The following is a 16,955-nucleotide window of genomic DNA, read 5'->3' on the forward strand; positions in this document are numbered from 1 at the left end:
AAAAGCCTTGTCAAAGCAGATTTCTTCTCTTCCTTTAGTATGTCTAAAATATCTTGACTTTTTCAAAAGAGATGATTTTTGGAATAATTTAACATTTTCAAACATTGGTACGTGTGCCAGTTGATATTAGTTATTAGGAATCCAGTTCTGCAAATTATTCCTGCTGCCTGCAGTGCTTATTGTTGGCTGCGGTATGCAGGTAACATGGCAATGGGAGCTGTACTAGATAGAGTGCTCATGACTTTGTCTGGACCCGCTGTTGTCAGTAGGGCCATGGCCTAAAAGGGCATAAGGGCCAGCACAAAGCCTGTGTGGTGAGGTATACAAACCCCACACTGGGCTGGAAGGGGTTAAAAGACAGTACTGGGCCCAGGTAGCTTCCCCCCCCCGCCCCTCCAGCCCTGCAAAGCATGCTGTAACTGGAGAAGGGGTTGAAAAGGGAGCAACTCAGCTCAGAAGGGGGAGGAGGACAAATCTACCTTGAAGGCTCCGGTCAAGGGTGCTGGAGAAGCCTCCCTGAGGGAGTATGACTATTTGCTGAGCCCAGCTGGGGCTGACAGTTTGGTTACCTTTTTTCTTTTTATTTTCACTTATCTGGGACTGAAAGCAGGAAAAGAAAGGCAGTGGTGGGAAGTGACCCAGGGAGGGTAACTCAGAGGGCACCTTGGAGGCCAGACACTAGGACCCTCCGTTGGATGCTCATAGACTTTAAGGTCAGAAGGGACCATTATGATCATTTAGTCTGACCTCCTGCACAACACAGGCCACAGAATCTCACCCACCCACTCCTGTAATAAACCCCTAACCTATGTCTGAGCTATTGAAGTCCTCAAATCATGGTTTAAAGACCTCAAGGTGCAGAAAATCCTCCAGCAAGGGACCCGTGCCTCATGCTGCAGAGGAAGGCGAAAAACCTCCAAGGCCTCTGCCAATCTGCCCTGGAGGAAAATTCCTTCCCGACCCCAAATATGGCGATCAGTTAAACCCTGAGCATGTGGGCAAGACTCACCAGCCAGCAACCAGGAAAGAATTCTCTGTAGTAACTCAGATCCCACCCCATCTAACATCCCATCACAGACCATTGGGCATATTTACCTGCTAATAATCAAAGATGAATTAATTGCCAAAATTAGGCTATCCCATCATACCATCCTCTCCATAAACTTATCAAGCTTAGTCTCGAAGCCAGATATGTCTTTTGCCCCCACTACTCTCCTTGGAAGGCTGTTCCAGAACTTCACTCCTCTAATGGTTAGAAACCTTTGTCTAATTTCAAGTCTAAACTTCCTAGTGTCCACTTTATATCCATTTGTTCTTGTGTCCACATTGGTACTAAGCTTAAATAATTCCTCTCCCTCCCTGATATTTATCCCTCTGATATATTTATAAAGAGCAATCATATCTCCCCTTAGCCTTCTTTTGGTTAGGCTAAACAAGCCAAGCTCTTTGAGTCTCCTTTTGTAAGACAGGTTTTCCATTCCTCGGAGCATCCTAGTTTATGTACCTGTTCCAGTTTGAATTCATCCTTCTGAAGCATGGGAGACGAGAACTGCACACAGTATTCCAGATGAGGTCTCACCAGTGCCTTGTATAACAGTACTAACACCTCCTTATCTTTACTGGAAATACCTCACCTGATGCATCCCAAGACCTCATTAGCTTTTTTAATGCTGATGCTGATTGAGTGCGTGGCTGGGCTTCCCTACCACTGCCCCACAATAGGAAGAACTCAAACCACCTGTTGACCTCACCACACCTCTGATTAAAGTAAGACCAGAACTGTAAGACCCACCCACCTAGAGGGGTTATTAGGTGTGCTAACTACTTGGCCACCTAACCCACCAAGGACTCTGTTACAGCCTATGAACAATTTAAGTTTTAGTTAAATTCCATGTAGTCTGAAATGAGACTTAACTGATGCAAAAACGTTGGAGGGTTGTGCTGCTGGCAGACCAGGTGCCAGCTCATGCCAAGGCCCCCAGGTCTCAACTGAACACTGTAGCAGGGTGGACCCCTGCTCTGGCCCTGAAGGGGTTAAAAACTCCCTTGGGAAGGGGCCAAGGCTTGAGAAAGCAGCTTAAAAGCTGGGCTGATTGGAGAAGTGACTGCAGCTGGGCCACACCCCAATCAGGCCACAGCTGGCCCCTATAAAAGGCCAGGGGAGCCAGGCGCCCAGATGACAGTCTCTCTCTGCCTTCAGAGAGAGAAGGGCCTAGTTGCAGGGAGCTTGAGACTGGATACCTGAGTGAAGCAGGGCTGGGGAAAGGCTGCGGAGCTGGGGAGCTCCAGCCTGGAAACTCCCAGGCTGCGGCCTAGCAGAAGGCTAAAAGGTACTGGGGGTTGCAGAGGGCAGCCCAGCAGTAGGCCAAAGCAGCGGGTCCAAACCCTCCTTGCCAGTGATGAGTAGGCTGATACTGCAGTCTGCCCCAGGATGTGGGGCTAGACAATGACTGGCAGTAGCCATATACTGAGGCAAGGTGGGGATAGAGGGTGGGGGTTCCCTGAGAGGGGAGACCCAGAGAGAAAGGGGTTACTGCCAGGGGCAGCACCCCATGTAAAAGGGCACCGGGTCCAGGGAGGGACACGGGGGCCTGAGTGCAAGCTGGTGATCCGCCTGTCGAGGGCGCTCCAGCGCTGGACAGAGCTAATTCCTGGATTCACCAGCAGGAGGTGCCGCAGGGGTGAGTCCGGCCTGTCTACAAACACTAACAAATACATAGCTGGAATTAGTCTGGCTCGCCTGTGTGTTAGTAAAGTTAAAATAGGTATTAGTATGATAAGAATGCTATTAGTATTATTAGTATGATAAGAATGCTATTAGTATTATAAGAATGAGTGTTTAGACTTTGAATGCTTGTAGCATATGTGTCCCATACTGCAAGGTAATATTTAAGCATTCGTATTGTAAGCCTCTGTAAATCACCAGAGAGGAGAGAGACATTAGCTAGTGTAAAGTGCTGCTCTCCAACAAAAGATGTTATGTCCTGGCTAACAAGGAAGGCCTATTGACACCGGATGGACTTTTGTGGAACATTAAAGAGGACAAAAAGCTTATATTGAAACGTCACATACTGTAGTTCACAAATCTTTACCACACGTTGCAATCCTTGCATATAGTAGCTTTAGTGGACATTTCTGAGCCAAGAAGTTCTCCTTCTGGATCTTTTACTGGAGCCTTTGCATCCTGTAATTTCACTGTTATATCCCACATGTTCCCTGTTTTCAAGGCTGGCTGATCAGGGATGTGTGAAAATTAATAATTATTTACTGACAGTGTTGTTATAACCAGTAGGTAATTGTTATAGATCTCTACTAATCCATTCCTTTGTTCCTTCTGTTAAATAATGTGTTTTATGGCAAAGGGGAGGGAGGTGAATGGGGAGGACAGGATGGGTGACAGTCTCCTTTTTACCCTGTAATTCCTGTAGGTGGAGTCATTACCCATTTGATTTTGTTTTAAACCCAACCAGAGTTGCTGGGAAATACTGTCATCAGTCAGTAATTGCCCCTTCTTGGATGCCAATTAAATGAGAACCTAAATATGTTTTTGTTTTAAGGTCACTTTACAGCCTCTGGTCTCTCAATAAAATTCTAGGAAGAGAAAAAAATTAGAAATTAGTCTATATTTTTATAAATTATGCAAGTATGACATGTACATTCCTTTAAAATACAACCTATTGAATTTTTTTTACTTCTGTGCTACTATGAAATCAACTAATAGATATTTGATTTTAGGCAACAAATTAAATTGAATCTGCTGACAGCCCACACATCTTTATAAAATTCACTTAAACCGCAATGGCTAAAAAGCTGCCTCATGTTTATTTTATATACCATAAGTAAACTGCATTAAATGATAAATATCAAAGGTTATTAAACTGTCAATACTGTACTTTGTCAAAAACAAGAATTGTAGCATTGATAGGAAGAATCTTAATATTTAAGAGTTCCAAAATATGATGTAGACTTTTCTGAACTGATAAACTGAGCTGGTGGAAAAATGCAAATAGCTTTTAATGGGAACTGTCCCATGAATATTAAAAAAAACCCTAAAATCTGAAAATGTTTTGGGTTTTCAGTTCTTCATAGATTTCCAAGGCCAGAAGGGACCACTGTGATCATCTTAGGTGACCTCCTCTATAACACTGGCCATAGAACTTCTTCAAAATAATTCTTAGAAAATATCTTTTAGAAAAACATCCAATCCTGATTCATAAATTGCTAGTGATAGAGAATCTACCATGACTCTTGGTAAATTGTTCCATTTGTTAATTAACCTCAACATTAAATTTTGCACCCTATATCCAGTGTGAATTTACCTACCTTCAACTTCCAGCAGTTGGATTTGTTATACCTTTCTCTGCTAGATTGAAGAGCTCATCATTAAATATTTGTTCCCCTTGTAGATACTTATAGGCTAATCAAATCACCTTTTAACCTTCTCTTTATTAGCTAAATAGATCCAGCTCTTTGCTATAAGAAATGTTTTCTAATCCTTCCCCACCCTCTTCCTTTTTATCTCTCTTTTCACTGAAAGGGAAAAAATAAAAAGAGTGGGGAAGGGGAGAGAAAGGGGGCAACTGGAAAATAATATTTTTATACAAAAATTCAACTATAACAAACATACAGTATGAAAACTTTCATCTTAGTGAAAAATATCATTTTCATAGTACATCTTTGATGGAAAATTTTTGATTAACTCTACTGATAAGGCATTAGGAATACGATTATATTGTGGTGTTGCAGAAAACACAACAGTTGTATTTACATTTGTAAATCATGTCCAAAATTTTAAAAGGCATGAAATAACTATTGTAGAATCCCAGTGTATTTAATTTGAAAGCATAGCTAATATATAAACTGAAATTTAAGCAAAAAAGCCTGTAAAGTGTTGCAGTTCTGTTCTGCACATTGTACCATGGGCAGAGTTTTTCACGTTTTATAAAACACACTAAATCCCAGTATTTTGTGGTTATAAAACTCCCTGTGAGGTGAAGCTTAGTACACATATTAATTGCCCAAACAATACAAATGTACTAAAATTTGTAAAACCCTGAAACAAACCAGAACAGTGGAATTGTTGGATAGGAACTGCAAAAAGAGAGGGGTGGGGGAAGGGGAAATGTATTTTCAGAACTATTTTGTGTTTTATGAAAGACAAATTATAAAATGTGAATCTGAAAATTAAATCAGTTTATAAATACTGTAAGTTTCAGGACACGCAATACCTTAATGATCAAATTGTGGACCAAGTCAGGAAATTTGGAACTTTAATATGCAAGCTTGTAATCCACACTTCCCATATTTTCTAGTAGAACATATTGTAATAGTGAATATTACAGGAATGATACATAGTCTGCCAGCCTAGGCTCATATGCATTTGAAATGGGGGTCACTTGTTGGCATGCTAGAACAAAAGCCCTATCAACATTATTTAAATCTTTAGATCTTTCTTTAGACTATAGCATTTGAATTTTCTCTTGGCTGATTATTAATATGTAAAAATCTTTGGAAAAACAACATGGTCCCATGAATTAAATATATATGTAGAGAGAAATAAAAAGAGAGACACTTCCTTGCCTATCCCTGTTTAGAACTGTAAAGTGCTCTCCTGAGCTATTGGTTTGATGCAGTTCTTAGCACAGATCGGAAATACTATATAACTAGGGTCCTACCAAAATTCACAACCATGAAAAACACGCCACAGACTGTGAAATCTGGTCTTTTGTGTGCTTTTACTCTATGCTATACAGATTTAATGGAGGAGACCAGCGTTTCTCAAATTGGGAGTCCTAACCCAAAAGGAAGTTGCAGGGGAGTCGCAAGATTATTTTAGGGGCCACAGTATTGCCACCCTTACTTCTGCACTGCATTCAGAGCTGAGCAGCCAGAGAAGGGCGGCTGTTGGCGAGGTGCCCATCTCTGAAGGCAGCACCCTGCCAGCAGCAGCACAATAGTAAGGGTGACAATACCATACCATGCCATCTTTACTTCTGCACTGGTGCTAGCGGTGGCTCTGCCTTCAGAGCTGGGGTCCCGGTCAGCAGCCGCCACTCTCCAGCTGCCCAGCTTTGAAGGCAGCGCCAGCAGCAGCAGCACAGCAGTAACAGTAGCAGTACCACAACCCCCACTATAATAACCTTGTGACCACCCCATAACTCCCTTTTGAGTCAGGACCCCTACAATTACAACACCATGAAATTCAGATTTAAATAGTTGAAATCATGAAATTTATGATTTCTAAAATCCTATGACCATGAAATTGACCAAAATGGATCATGAATTTGGTAAGGCCCTATATATAACTCTATTGTCTAGAATCCTATCTGTTTTAAAAATATTAAATTACCTCTCTGTGACAGGTGCTAGAATCCTGACTAGAAATGCAGAGCCAACCCTCTTGATTAGGTGGCAAAAAGGGCTTCATGTTATCTGTCTTTATGGAACCCTGATCCTGGGCGCACCCAGGGCCAGTTAGGGCAACTATAAGTCCTCTTTGTGCTGAAGAGGGCAGTAGAAGGGATTTACCAGGGCCAAGGATCTGGCTCAGTATATCGGAAAGCAGAATGAGGAAAATTACTTTTAGGGGCAATCTCCATATATACACCCGTCTGTGAATCAGGATTTGATTTATAAGCTTGTCACAAAACCAGTAAATTATGTGCTCTGTTATCTGTAGCTGCACACTTATTATATTTATAAGCAGAAGATAGCACATTGAACTATCGTTGACTGGAACTTTGTAATGTAACATGACGACAAATCCAAAACGCACAGCCGAGCTAATAGACAAGACACACACAAACGTTCTGAATTGTGGACTGGTTTAGTAGCGGTCCTGAGATGAACATTAAAGATGACATGTAGAAATAAAATACTATATATGGATCAAGAAAAAGTTAAGTGCACTGAAAAATGTCAGAGCTATATGAAAATTTCTATGAGGTTATAATCAGTAATGTTTTACAACAGTACAGACTAGTGTCTTACTGCAATACAGTGTATTCAACTAAAAATTATACTGATTGGTTCTGCTACAGAATATGTAGTTGAAATCCTATCTCATGTAAACTGATCTCTCATCATTTGGAGAGGAGGTTGGAGTATATTAGTTTTGTGTTGTGGTGTTGTTTGTGTATGGAGGACTGGCTTTGTTATATTATGAGCAGCTCAAAAAAGTTTATTTAAAAAAACTTGTATTAAATATGCTGTTGTATTAAAAGCTGCTAACTGCTTAGTTTGAGAGAGATGCTGATAAATCAAAGTAAAATTGAGGTAATAATCTGTCCTTTCTGTTTAGTGGATGTCTATATTAATTATTTAGGGCCAGGTTGTGGTACCCTTGATCATATAACACAATAATTTATTCCTTGAACAGTTCCCGTTGGCTGGACAGGTATCAACATGACCAAAGACCTTTAATGTACAAAGTTTAATTTGAAAATACTAACTTTGCTGTAAAATCTGGTTTGTTTAATAACTTGATGGAATTTTTGTAATATGTTTTTCTGAATTGTTAACAAGGTATTTAAATCTCAATAAGTACTGCAGTCCCCTTAATTGTTACTTACACTTGCATGCAGGGCTGAGATGGTGTCTCTAACCTCTCTTTGCCAGAAGCTGTGAATGGGTGTCAAGGGATGAATAATTTGGTGATTACCTGTTCTGTTCATTCCCTCTGAAGCACCTGGCATTGGCCACTGTCAGAAGACAGGATACTGGGCTAGATGGACCTTTGGTCTGACCCAGTATGGCCATTCTTAGGCTGTTTCCAGTACACTAGAAAATTGAACTGTGCCCATAACTACAGTATTTAAGAATTTTCCAACTGTATTGAAAATTATAATTATTTTAATCAATTAAATCCTCTGATTGGAACAGAGTTTCATCTTTCTTGGACCGTTGACTTATTGTTTTATGTTCAAAAACATATGCCAAATCACCACCAAATCTTATAATTTAAAGCCTGTTTTTAGTGATTAAAGATTATAATTAACAAGTTCCTCCTTCTCCAATTTGCAGGAGAGCTGTGCAAGAGTTCTGTTGTTCCGAGGAGCCAACAAGGAGTTAAAGAATTATAACAGCCAATCTTCATTTCAGGTAAAAAAAACAAACAAACTATCTTTAAGGATTAAATTTGCCCCTGTGCAGAGAATCTGCAAAAGGCCTATGCATTCTTCAACCCTGTTTTGACTTGTATGACATATTGGCCTTGAGCTGGCCTTCTGCATGGGGTGCCAGTGGGGATTTCATTCTAAGATGGAAAAAGACGAGTAACCCAGTTATTGCTGCAGTAAAGTTTGAGACCATGATATTTTAACTGGACTTGGGAAAAAAAATCTGATTCAAACACTTTCAAGCTTCAGGACATTCAGATTCAGATGCAAACTGTGGCTTTGGACCATAATTTTAATATGTACTGTGATAAAGTTCCTCCTGTACCTTGGTGGGTCCTGTGCTTATTGGCGGATTTTGCTCACCTCAAAGATTCACAGTAGCCCTCAGTTTGGTCACTTTCATGGCTCAAATCTGTTCACTCAGATAACCTTGTCATTGGCCAGTATGGGGGAAAAAAAAGTAAGAACAATCCCCGCACTTTCTGCTGATCCACCATGTGGGTCAGGGAACAGCCCAGAGACCTTCCCCTCCAGTGGAACCTCCTGTGTTGGATCAGGAGTTGGGAGGTTTGGGGGGAACCCGGGCCCGCCCTCTACCCCGGGTTCCAGCCCAGGGCCCTGTGGACTGCAGTTGTCTAGAGTGCCTTCTGGAACAGCTGCACGACAGCTACAATTCCATGGACTTCTTCCCTATGGCCTCCTCCCAACACCTTCTTTGTCCTCACCACTGGACCTTCCTCCTGATGTCTGTTAATACTTGTACTCCTCAGTCCTCCAGCAACACGTCCTCTCACTCCCAGCTCCTTACGCACACCTCACTAACTGGAGTGAGAGCATTTTTAAACCGGGTGTCCTGATTAGCCTTAATTAATTCTAGCAGCTTCCCAATTGGTTACAGGTGTCCTAATTAGCCTGCCTGCCTTAATTAGTTTTAGAAAGTTCCTGAGTGTTTTGGAATAGTCCCTGTTATCTTACCCAGGGAAAAAGGACCTGCTTAACCTGGAACTAATGTATCTACCTTCGACCACTCTCTTGTAGCCATCTGGCCTGACCCTGTCACAGTACCCAGTACTTTTAAAACATATCAATCACCATTTTCATAATGGAACAGATACAGTGCAGGTGATTAAATCTTCCCCTCACCACCATACCAAGGAGCTTTGTCCCAGTTCAGGAATGAATCATTTGAAGGGGCAGAGAAATTTAGTCTTCCTTAGTCCTGTTGTATTAATTCAGATGGACTATATGTGCCCAGTGAGTTAAAGGTGTTAACGTAATCCAGTCATGGTCCAACATCAGACAGCTTTAAACAAGGCTCAGGGTTTGGTATACAGAGGCATCAGCCTGCTTAGTACCATGCCAAACACATTATTAAAAATCCTTTTAACCCTTTAATAAAGAAATGGGGGATGGGAGGCAGCTAAAGAGTTTGAAATGTAAATTATTAAGCAAGGCTTTCATTTTAACAACATCCCTTGGTCTCTTTCTCTTTAGCTGGAGAGAGTTTTTAGAAGGAAAACCTTGATGTTTGACAGTGTCTTAGATGGTAATAACTTGTACTTTTTGTGGAAAGGAGAAGAAATTAGTTAAGATGGGCTGGAGCTGTTGTTGCTATTAAAGTCCTATCTTGTTTCCTAGAAGAAAACAAGACAAACACAAAAGGAGGAGAGAAAAAATAGCGGAGAGAGAAAATCCAGCTCCTGTCTCTGATGTTGATTCTCATTTGCAGCCTCACTGATGGAGAAACATAGGCATTATACGTGGTCTTATCAGCCACTCTGAGATTAGGCAAAATTGTACAAGCATTGGGCTGTTTGGGGCATTGAATTTAGCTGCCTCTTTCTGGTCACAGGCTTACAGCAGTGTTGCAAAATAGTCTTATTGGACAGATGGTAAAAGGGGATGGATAGAAAAGAGAAAGAAATAAGGTGGGGAAGGAAAAGAACACAGAAGGTGTATGTGTGTATGGGGGGGATGACAGTTTCACATCCCAGATGTTATTTGGGATTTAGCCGGAGCTTCTGGTGATGTCATCTAACTCCCTCTCTTTGGCCTGGCCTTGTCAGGACATAAGGATAAAAAGGTCTGAAGTCCTAAGAGACATGGGGATGGCATCCATGAGAGTGAAGCTGTCTCCTTCCCCTTCTCTTGTCTTTCAGTTAGTCAGCATCGTGGTAGCCAGGTTTTCCCCCCCGTGGAAGTGATGGCAATGAGAACCCCCAAAGGGAGCGATGGGTGGAATAGCCTGTCCCTTCATTTCTTTGTTCACCAGTTAAGCCTAATTTCTGACACACCAATTTTGGTTCATTGATTTCTGGTCTCACACTGTTCTTGTTTACCAGGCATAATCTTAACAGAGTCCTTGAATTATATCAGTAGGCCTTTTTTGTTTGGACTAATTCAGTCTGTCTCCTTTCTGCACCTTTTCCTTACAAGATTTATTGTTATAGGTTATTGTGACATTTTATGAACTTTCATTCACCTCTTACTGTTGATCTCACAATTAGGGTCAATTTGTAGTCTGAATATCAGAATGGCTCCTCTAGTGAGACTGCCAATAAGGGTAGCAGTTGTACAAGCTATTGAATACAGAACTCAAAACAGTTGATGTACTAGTGTTGTTAATGCCTTGTTTAATGATTATCTCAGGTATGGTGTGTAAGACATACAACAAGTGATGCCCCGCTGAGACAAGCTGTGCTGGGTTTCTACTGACATAGCCAGAGACAAGCTTTTGTTGTGGTCTGATGGAGTTGCTGCCTATAAACCACAGGGATCTAGGTTTGAGTCTTGGATGTTGTACTATGAAGGATGTGCACAAACAGCAAGCCCAGTCACTGTGTCTGGAGGGGATGCTGCTAATTTGCTAAATCTCCTCTATCCATCTGGTCCCCCATGACTATAATATCTGGTATTCTAGTGCCAAGTGGCAGATACAGTTTAAAGAATTTCCATTAACAATGTGTTGGGTCCACAAGCTATTGACATGTGACAGGGTCATGTGTCTCTTTAAGAGCTTGTTTGGATTTTTGCTTTTATTTTCCCTTTGAAGAGTCAGGTCAGTGTGTGGCATATCTCACAGGGGTTGTTTATTAATCTCCAGCAACATCTACTAGGCAGCTCTGAAGCCAGAAATCAGGGATACTAGGAATGAGGAAGTAAAAGTTGAAGTATCAATGGTAAAAGCATAGGCTACCACCAAAGAGAGAGTGAAATCTTTCATGGGATTAGCCAAGATTTGCCAGAAATTCATTCCACAGTTTTCTCATATTACAGCACCTTTGACAGGCTTAATTAAGAAACCCAAAAGGGAAAAAAGTTATCTGGCCAAGGGACTGTCAGGGACTTTTAGATACCCCGAAGAAGACCCTTTTTCAGAACCTGTGTTAATTAGTCTGGACTTTAATAAACCATTTATAATGCAAACTAATGTGTCAGAGACAGGATTGAGAGCTGTCCTGTACCAACAGAGGGAAAGAGAAGAATGTTCAATTCTATAAGTAGAAAGTTGTATCAAAAGCAATGGTACAGTATGATTGAAAAATGTCTTATTGTGAAGTAGGAACTGGAAGTAGTATTTCCCAAAGTGAGCCCCCTTTCAGGAAAATGAAAGCAATTGCACCCCTTTTCAACTCTGCAATGTGGTATTAAAGGCTTTCTTATTTTAATTCATTTATCTTTTATACCATGCCCTCAGGCCACTTCAGACAACACTGGAACAGAGCTCATAATATAATACTTCCTGTCCTTTCTTACATGCTTTGAATAGTGGAGTAGTTAAGTCATGTTGATGTTTAAATGTATCATAATTGGCATCTGAGTTAGCTCCAATGAACATGAATGGAGCCAATCATACCTCTGAGCTAACATTAAAGGTTCTCTGAAAACTCAGGCAGATGCCTGCTGCATTGGTTATACTTGCTTCATACTGAAGGTTTTCCAAACCACCATAATAGCTTGAGACTAACTTTTTTTTTTTTTTTAACATAAAAGCTGAGACTCTGGAGAACAGCTTAGAACTCTGTATTCAACTCTGGCCAGTTCATTGCTCAAACTTGGAAACGTGTCCCCTGTTTTGGGAAATAGTGCATTAAGATATTATCTCTTAGATACCAGGTTCACACTTGTAATAGATCACCACCCAGTATGATATGGCATAATGCAATGTGAGACAAATGCACAAGTTACTAGGTGCTATTAAGCACTACAACTTAATGGTTTCAAGTAAGACAGCATGGGAGGCCAACATAACAATTCCGACTACCTATCCAGAGATGGATTAAAAAAATGGATGGAAGTAACAAAATTGGAAACATAAATTCTCTCTCAAGAGGCAGGGTATGGGCCAGTGTGGTCTGTCTCTATAAGAGATGGTAAATTTTTTGATTACTTTATTTTATTTATTTATTTATTTTCTTTCTTGTTCTGAAATTTCTTGTGGTGTGAGTAAACATGATATAAATGAGGTGTGAAAGGTTGGACATCCTTTGTTTGTTTTTTCTCCTTTTATATTAATCACAGCAGTAGTCTGTCTCTTTGTGTCCTTATCAGAAAACTAGGAAAAGGACAAATAGGCAAATGCATACATCTGTGTAAAATCTACTGTTGGTGGTTGTCAGGCTCCTAATGATTTGAAGGGTCAGATGAGCCAAACCATGCTGGAAGCACAGGCACAGCAGGTTAGCAAGTGGGAGCTGGAAACCTCAGGAGAAGTGCTGCTGCATAGCTGGCTAGTGACCCATACCCCATTATTGTGGGACAACAATCCCTATGTATGTTATGCAGTCATTTATATTATTTGCATGGATTGGGGGTTTTATTTTTTGCGGGGTCCATTTTCCTAAGGTGGTGAGGACTAATGCATTCAATTCATTTTACTCTACCTGGACTGGAGCACCTTATCCTTTATAAAGCTTCTTGTTCTGTATGGGTAAGTCTGCATTGCAATTAAAAACATGCAGCTGGCCCATGTCAGCTGACTTGGGCTCTCAGGGCTCAGGCTAAGGGCTTGGCTACACTTACAAGTTGCAGCGCTGGTGGAGGCTTTCCAGCGCTGCAATTACACCCCGTCCACACTTGCAGGGCACAACCAGCGCTGCAACTCCCTGGTTGCAGCGCTGGCTGAAAACCCATCCCAGCAGGGGTATAAGGAGTGCAGCGCTGGTGGATCCAGCGCTGCTCAGCAGGTGTGGACACTCACCAGCGCTTTACCTGTCCTCCAGGGAATAAGGAGCTATCCCAGAATTCCTGTTCAGCCACTCTGCTCATCAGTTTGCACTCTACTGCTCTTGCCTCAGGTGACCAGCCCTTTAAATGCCCCGGGAATTTTAAAAATCTCCTTCCTGTTTGCTGCAGCCAGGTGTGGAGTGCAATCAGTTAATCTTTCCAGGTGACCATGCCTCCACGTGGCAAACGAGCCCCAGCATGGAGCAATGGCGAGCTGTTGGACCTCATCAGTGCTTGGGGGGAGGAATCAGTGCAGGCACAGCTGCGCTCCGGCCGTAGGAATTACGATATCTTTGAGCAGATATCAAGGTCCTTGCTGGATAGGGGCCATGATCGGGACGCACTGCAATGCAGGGTGAAAGTTAAGGAGCTGCGGAGTGCCTATTACAAAGCCCGCGAGTGTAATCGCCGATCCGGATCTGCCCCCACGACCTGCCGTTTTTACAGGGAGATGGACGAGATACTTGGGGGTGACCCCACTGCCAATCCCAGGATAACGATGGACACTTCTGAGCAGGCTGGGGGACAGGAGGAGGAGGCGGAGGCGGCGGCGGCGGAGGAGGAGGCGGGGGGGGGAGGAAACCACGAGTGAAGCTACTGGGATGGGGGAAGACACCCCAGAGTGGGCATGCAGCCAGTATCTCTTCTCAAGCCAGGAGGAAAGTACCCAATCGCAGCAGCCAGCAGTTGCAGAACGACAAGCAGAGGAGCGGGTTAACAGTAAACGGCTTTTATTTTCTGGGTGGAAATGTTTCTGGAGAGGAAGGGGGGTTATGGCTGCATGCATGCCAGCCTCTAGATGTGGAATAGCCCGTTGATGTGGTCTATCACGTCGCGGTAATCTGCTTCAGTTATCTCAGCAAAAGTTTCAGCCAGAGCGTGGGCAATATGCCTGCGCAGGTTTATAGGGAGAGCCACTGTGTTTCTTGTCCCAGTCACGCTGACGCCGCGTCGCGCCACTGTTCCGCGAGTGGGTATCATTTCTGAACACAGGGAAGCCGCGTAGGGTCCCGGGCGGAATCCACATTGCTGTAAAAGAGCCTCCCGCTGTCCCCTAGTGACTCGCAGCAGGGAGATATCTTGCAGGATTAACTCCTGTGAAAAATGTTGGGAGACTCTTTAGTGAAGAGATAGGTAGATAGTGAAGATCACCCCTGCAGCTGCATCTTCACTCAACCCCTCTATCACTCCAGATTACCCGAAGCAACCAGCCCCCCTCTATCAATCAAGCCCCACTTCTCCTTCTATAAGCACCCCTCACTCACCATTTCGTGGCTTCTGTCGTGTTATGCGTGTGGGAAAAGAATGTTAAAGTGCAAACTCCCTCAGTGTAACAATTCATGTCTGGAGATAGTGGATACAATGCTGCCCCTGTTAAATGTTTCATTTCTACAGTGACCTTGACTCCTGGAGTGGGCAGATGTTCCACAGCACAGAGGCTACAAAATTTGAGAAGAAATCCCCGAAAGAGCAAAGAGGAGATGCTGAAGACTGTTCTTCAGCACTCTGCTGCAGAGAGAAAGGAACTGAAGGAGTGGCGAGAGAAGGAAAGCATGATCCGCCAGAGACATTGGCGTAGAAACGCTGTGGCAAAGAAGAAAAGCACAAACCAGCTGCTAGAGATCCTGTCGAGCCAAGCGGACTGTCTCAAGGCAATCTTAGCCATGCAGGCAGAGCAGTCCCGTGCTGCCCCACAGCCCCCCCCGTCCCAAAGCTTTTTTCCTTGTGCCCCAATGTCAGCTCAAACCGCCTTTCCCCAGCATTCAGTTTCTTACCACCACCAGCTGCCTCCAACACCTGTTCTTTCACCAACCAGCCCTGATACCTACCACCCTTACCCTCTGCACTCAACCCCCACAACCATGCAGTATATGCACCCTGAAGTGCAGGAATCGTTAAACAGCACTCCAGACAGGACATTTGCAAACTTGTGACTGTACAGTTCACCAACCCACACCCCTTCCCTCTTGTGTTCATGAAATGTTGTGTGTCTGTCTGTCTGTCAAGGAATTTTTTTTCTTTACAATAAAACAATTCTTGGCTTTGAAAACAGTCTTTATTATAGCAGATAGTGAAAGATACCTTAGCCCAGTAAAGAAAGAGGCACTGCAAATCATTTTAGGGATAATAGAATAACAGTGTAAACAGTGCAATTCACTCCCATGCAAGTCAGCAAACATTACTGTTGGCTTTCAGCCTCAAATTCTTCCCTCAAGGCATCCCTAATCCTTGAAGCCCTGTGCTGGGCCTCTCTATTAGCCCTGCTCTCTGGCTGTGCATATTCAGCCTCCAGGACTTGAACCTCGGTGGTCCATGCCTCACTGAATGTTTCACCCTTCCCTTCACAAATATTATGGAGGGTACAGCAAGCGGATATAACCACGGGGATGCTGCTTTCCCCCAAGTCTAGCTTCCCATACAAGCAACGCCAGCGTGCCTTTAAACGCCCCAAAGCACACTCCACAGTCATTCGGCACCGGCTCAGCCTGTAGTTGAACCGGTCCTTGCTCCTGTCAAGCTTCCCTGTATAGGGTTTCATGAGCCAAGGCAGTAACGGGTAAGCGGGGTCTCCAAGGATCACAATGGGCATTTCGACGTCCCTACTGTGATCTTCCTGTCTGGGAAAAAGTCCTGCCTGCATCTTCCTGAACAGGCCACTGTTCCGAAAGATGCGTGCATCATGCACCTTTCCAGGCCAGCCTGTGTAAATGTCAATGAAACGCCCGCGGTGATCCACAAGCGCCTGGAGAACCATAGAGAAATACCCCTTTCGATTAACGTACTCTGATGCCAGGTGGGGGGGGGGCCAGAATAGGAATATGCGTCCCATCTATTGCCCCTCCACAGTTAGGGAAACCCATTTGTGCAAAGCCATCCACCATGTCCTGCACGCTCCCCAGAGTCACGGTCTTTCTTAGCAGGATGCGATTAATTGCCTTGCAAACTTGCATCAAAACGATTCCAACGGTCGACTTTCCCACTCCAAACTGGTTCCCGACCGACCGGTAGCTGTCTGGATTTGCCAGCTTCCAGATTGCAATAGCCACCCGCTTTTCCACCGTCAGGGCAGCTCTCAATCTTGTGTCCTTGCGCTGCAGAGTGGGGGCGAGCTCAGCACACAGTCCCATGAAAGTGGCTTTTCTCATACGAAAGTTCTGCAGCCACTGCTCGTCATCCCAGACTTCCATGACGATGTGATCCCACCACTCAGTGCTTGTTTCCCGAGCCCAAAAGCGGCGTTCAATGGTGCTGAGCATTTCTGTGAATGCCACAAGCACTTTGGTGTCACACGTGGCAGGAGAATCGATATCGATATCATCGTCAGACTCCTCGCTGTCACTTTGGAGCTGAAGGAATAGCTCGACTGCCAAACGTGTTGTGCTGGCGACACTCATCAGCACAGTCCTCAGCAGCTCGGGCTCCATTTCCCACAGAGTAAAACAGAAAGACACTCACAATGGCGCCAAACGTTGCCGGAAAGACAGAATGCTGAGATGTGAAGCGATGCACCACGGGGCGTTGGAACAGGAAGCGGAATGACCCACACACTTCCTTCCCCTTCCCACAATACTCGGCGCCAAAACGGGACGAGGTGTTCTGTGGGATAGCTGC

At 43.6% G+C, this 16,955-nt stretch overlaps 1 protein-coding gene across 5 annotated transcripts in view; it reads left to right on the forward strand.

The window, feature by feature from the left end:
* SHANK2 (SH3 and multiple ankyrin repeat domains 2) overlaps positions 1–16,955 on the forward strand; it is a 675,150-nt gene that overhangs the window by 153,204 nt on the left and 504,991 nt on the right. For all 5 annotated transcript variants that reach the window (XM_039536948.1, XM_039536949.1, XM_039536950.1 and 2 more), the window contains one exon: positions 8,023–8,100. In XM_039536948.1, coding sequence (XP_039392882.1) covers positions 8,023–8,100 — 78 coding nt within the window. The remainder of the gene's footprint in view (positions 1–8,022; positions 8,101–16,955) is intronic.

The sequence above is a fragment of the Mauremys reevesii genome, linkage group 4 (assembly GCF_016161935.1).
Source record: "Mauremys reevesii isolate NIE-2019 linkage group 4, ASM1616193v1, whole genome shotgun sequence".
NCBI lineage: Eukaryota > Metazoa > Chordata > Testudines > Geoemydidae > Mauremys > Mauremys reevesii.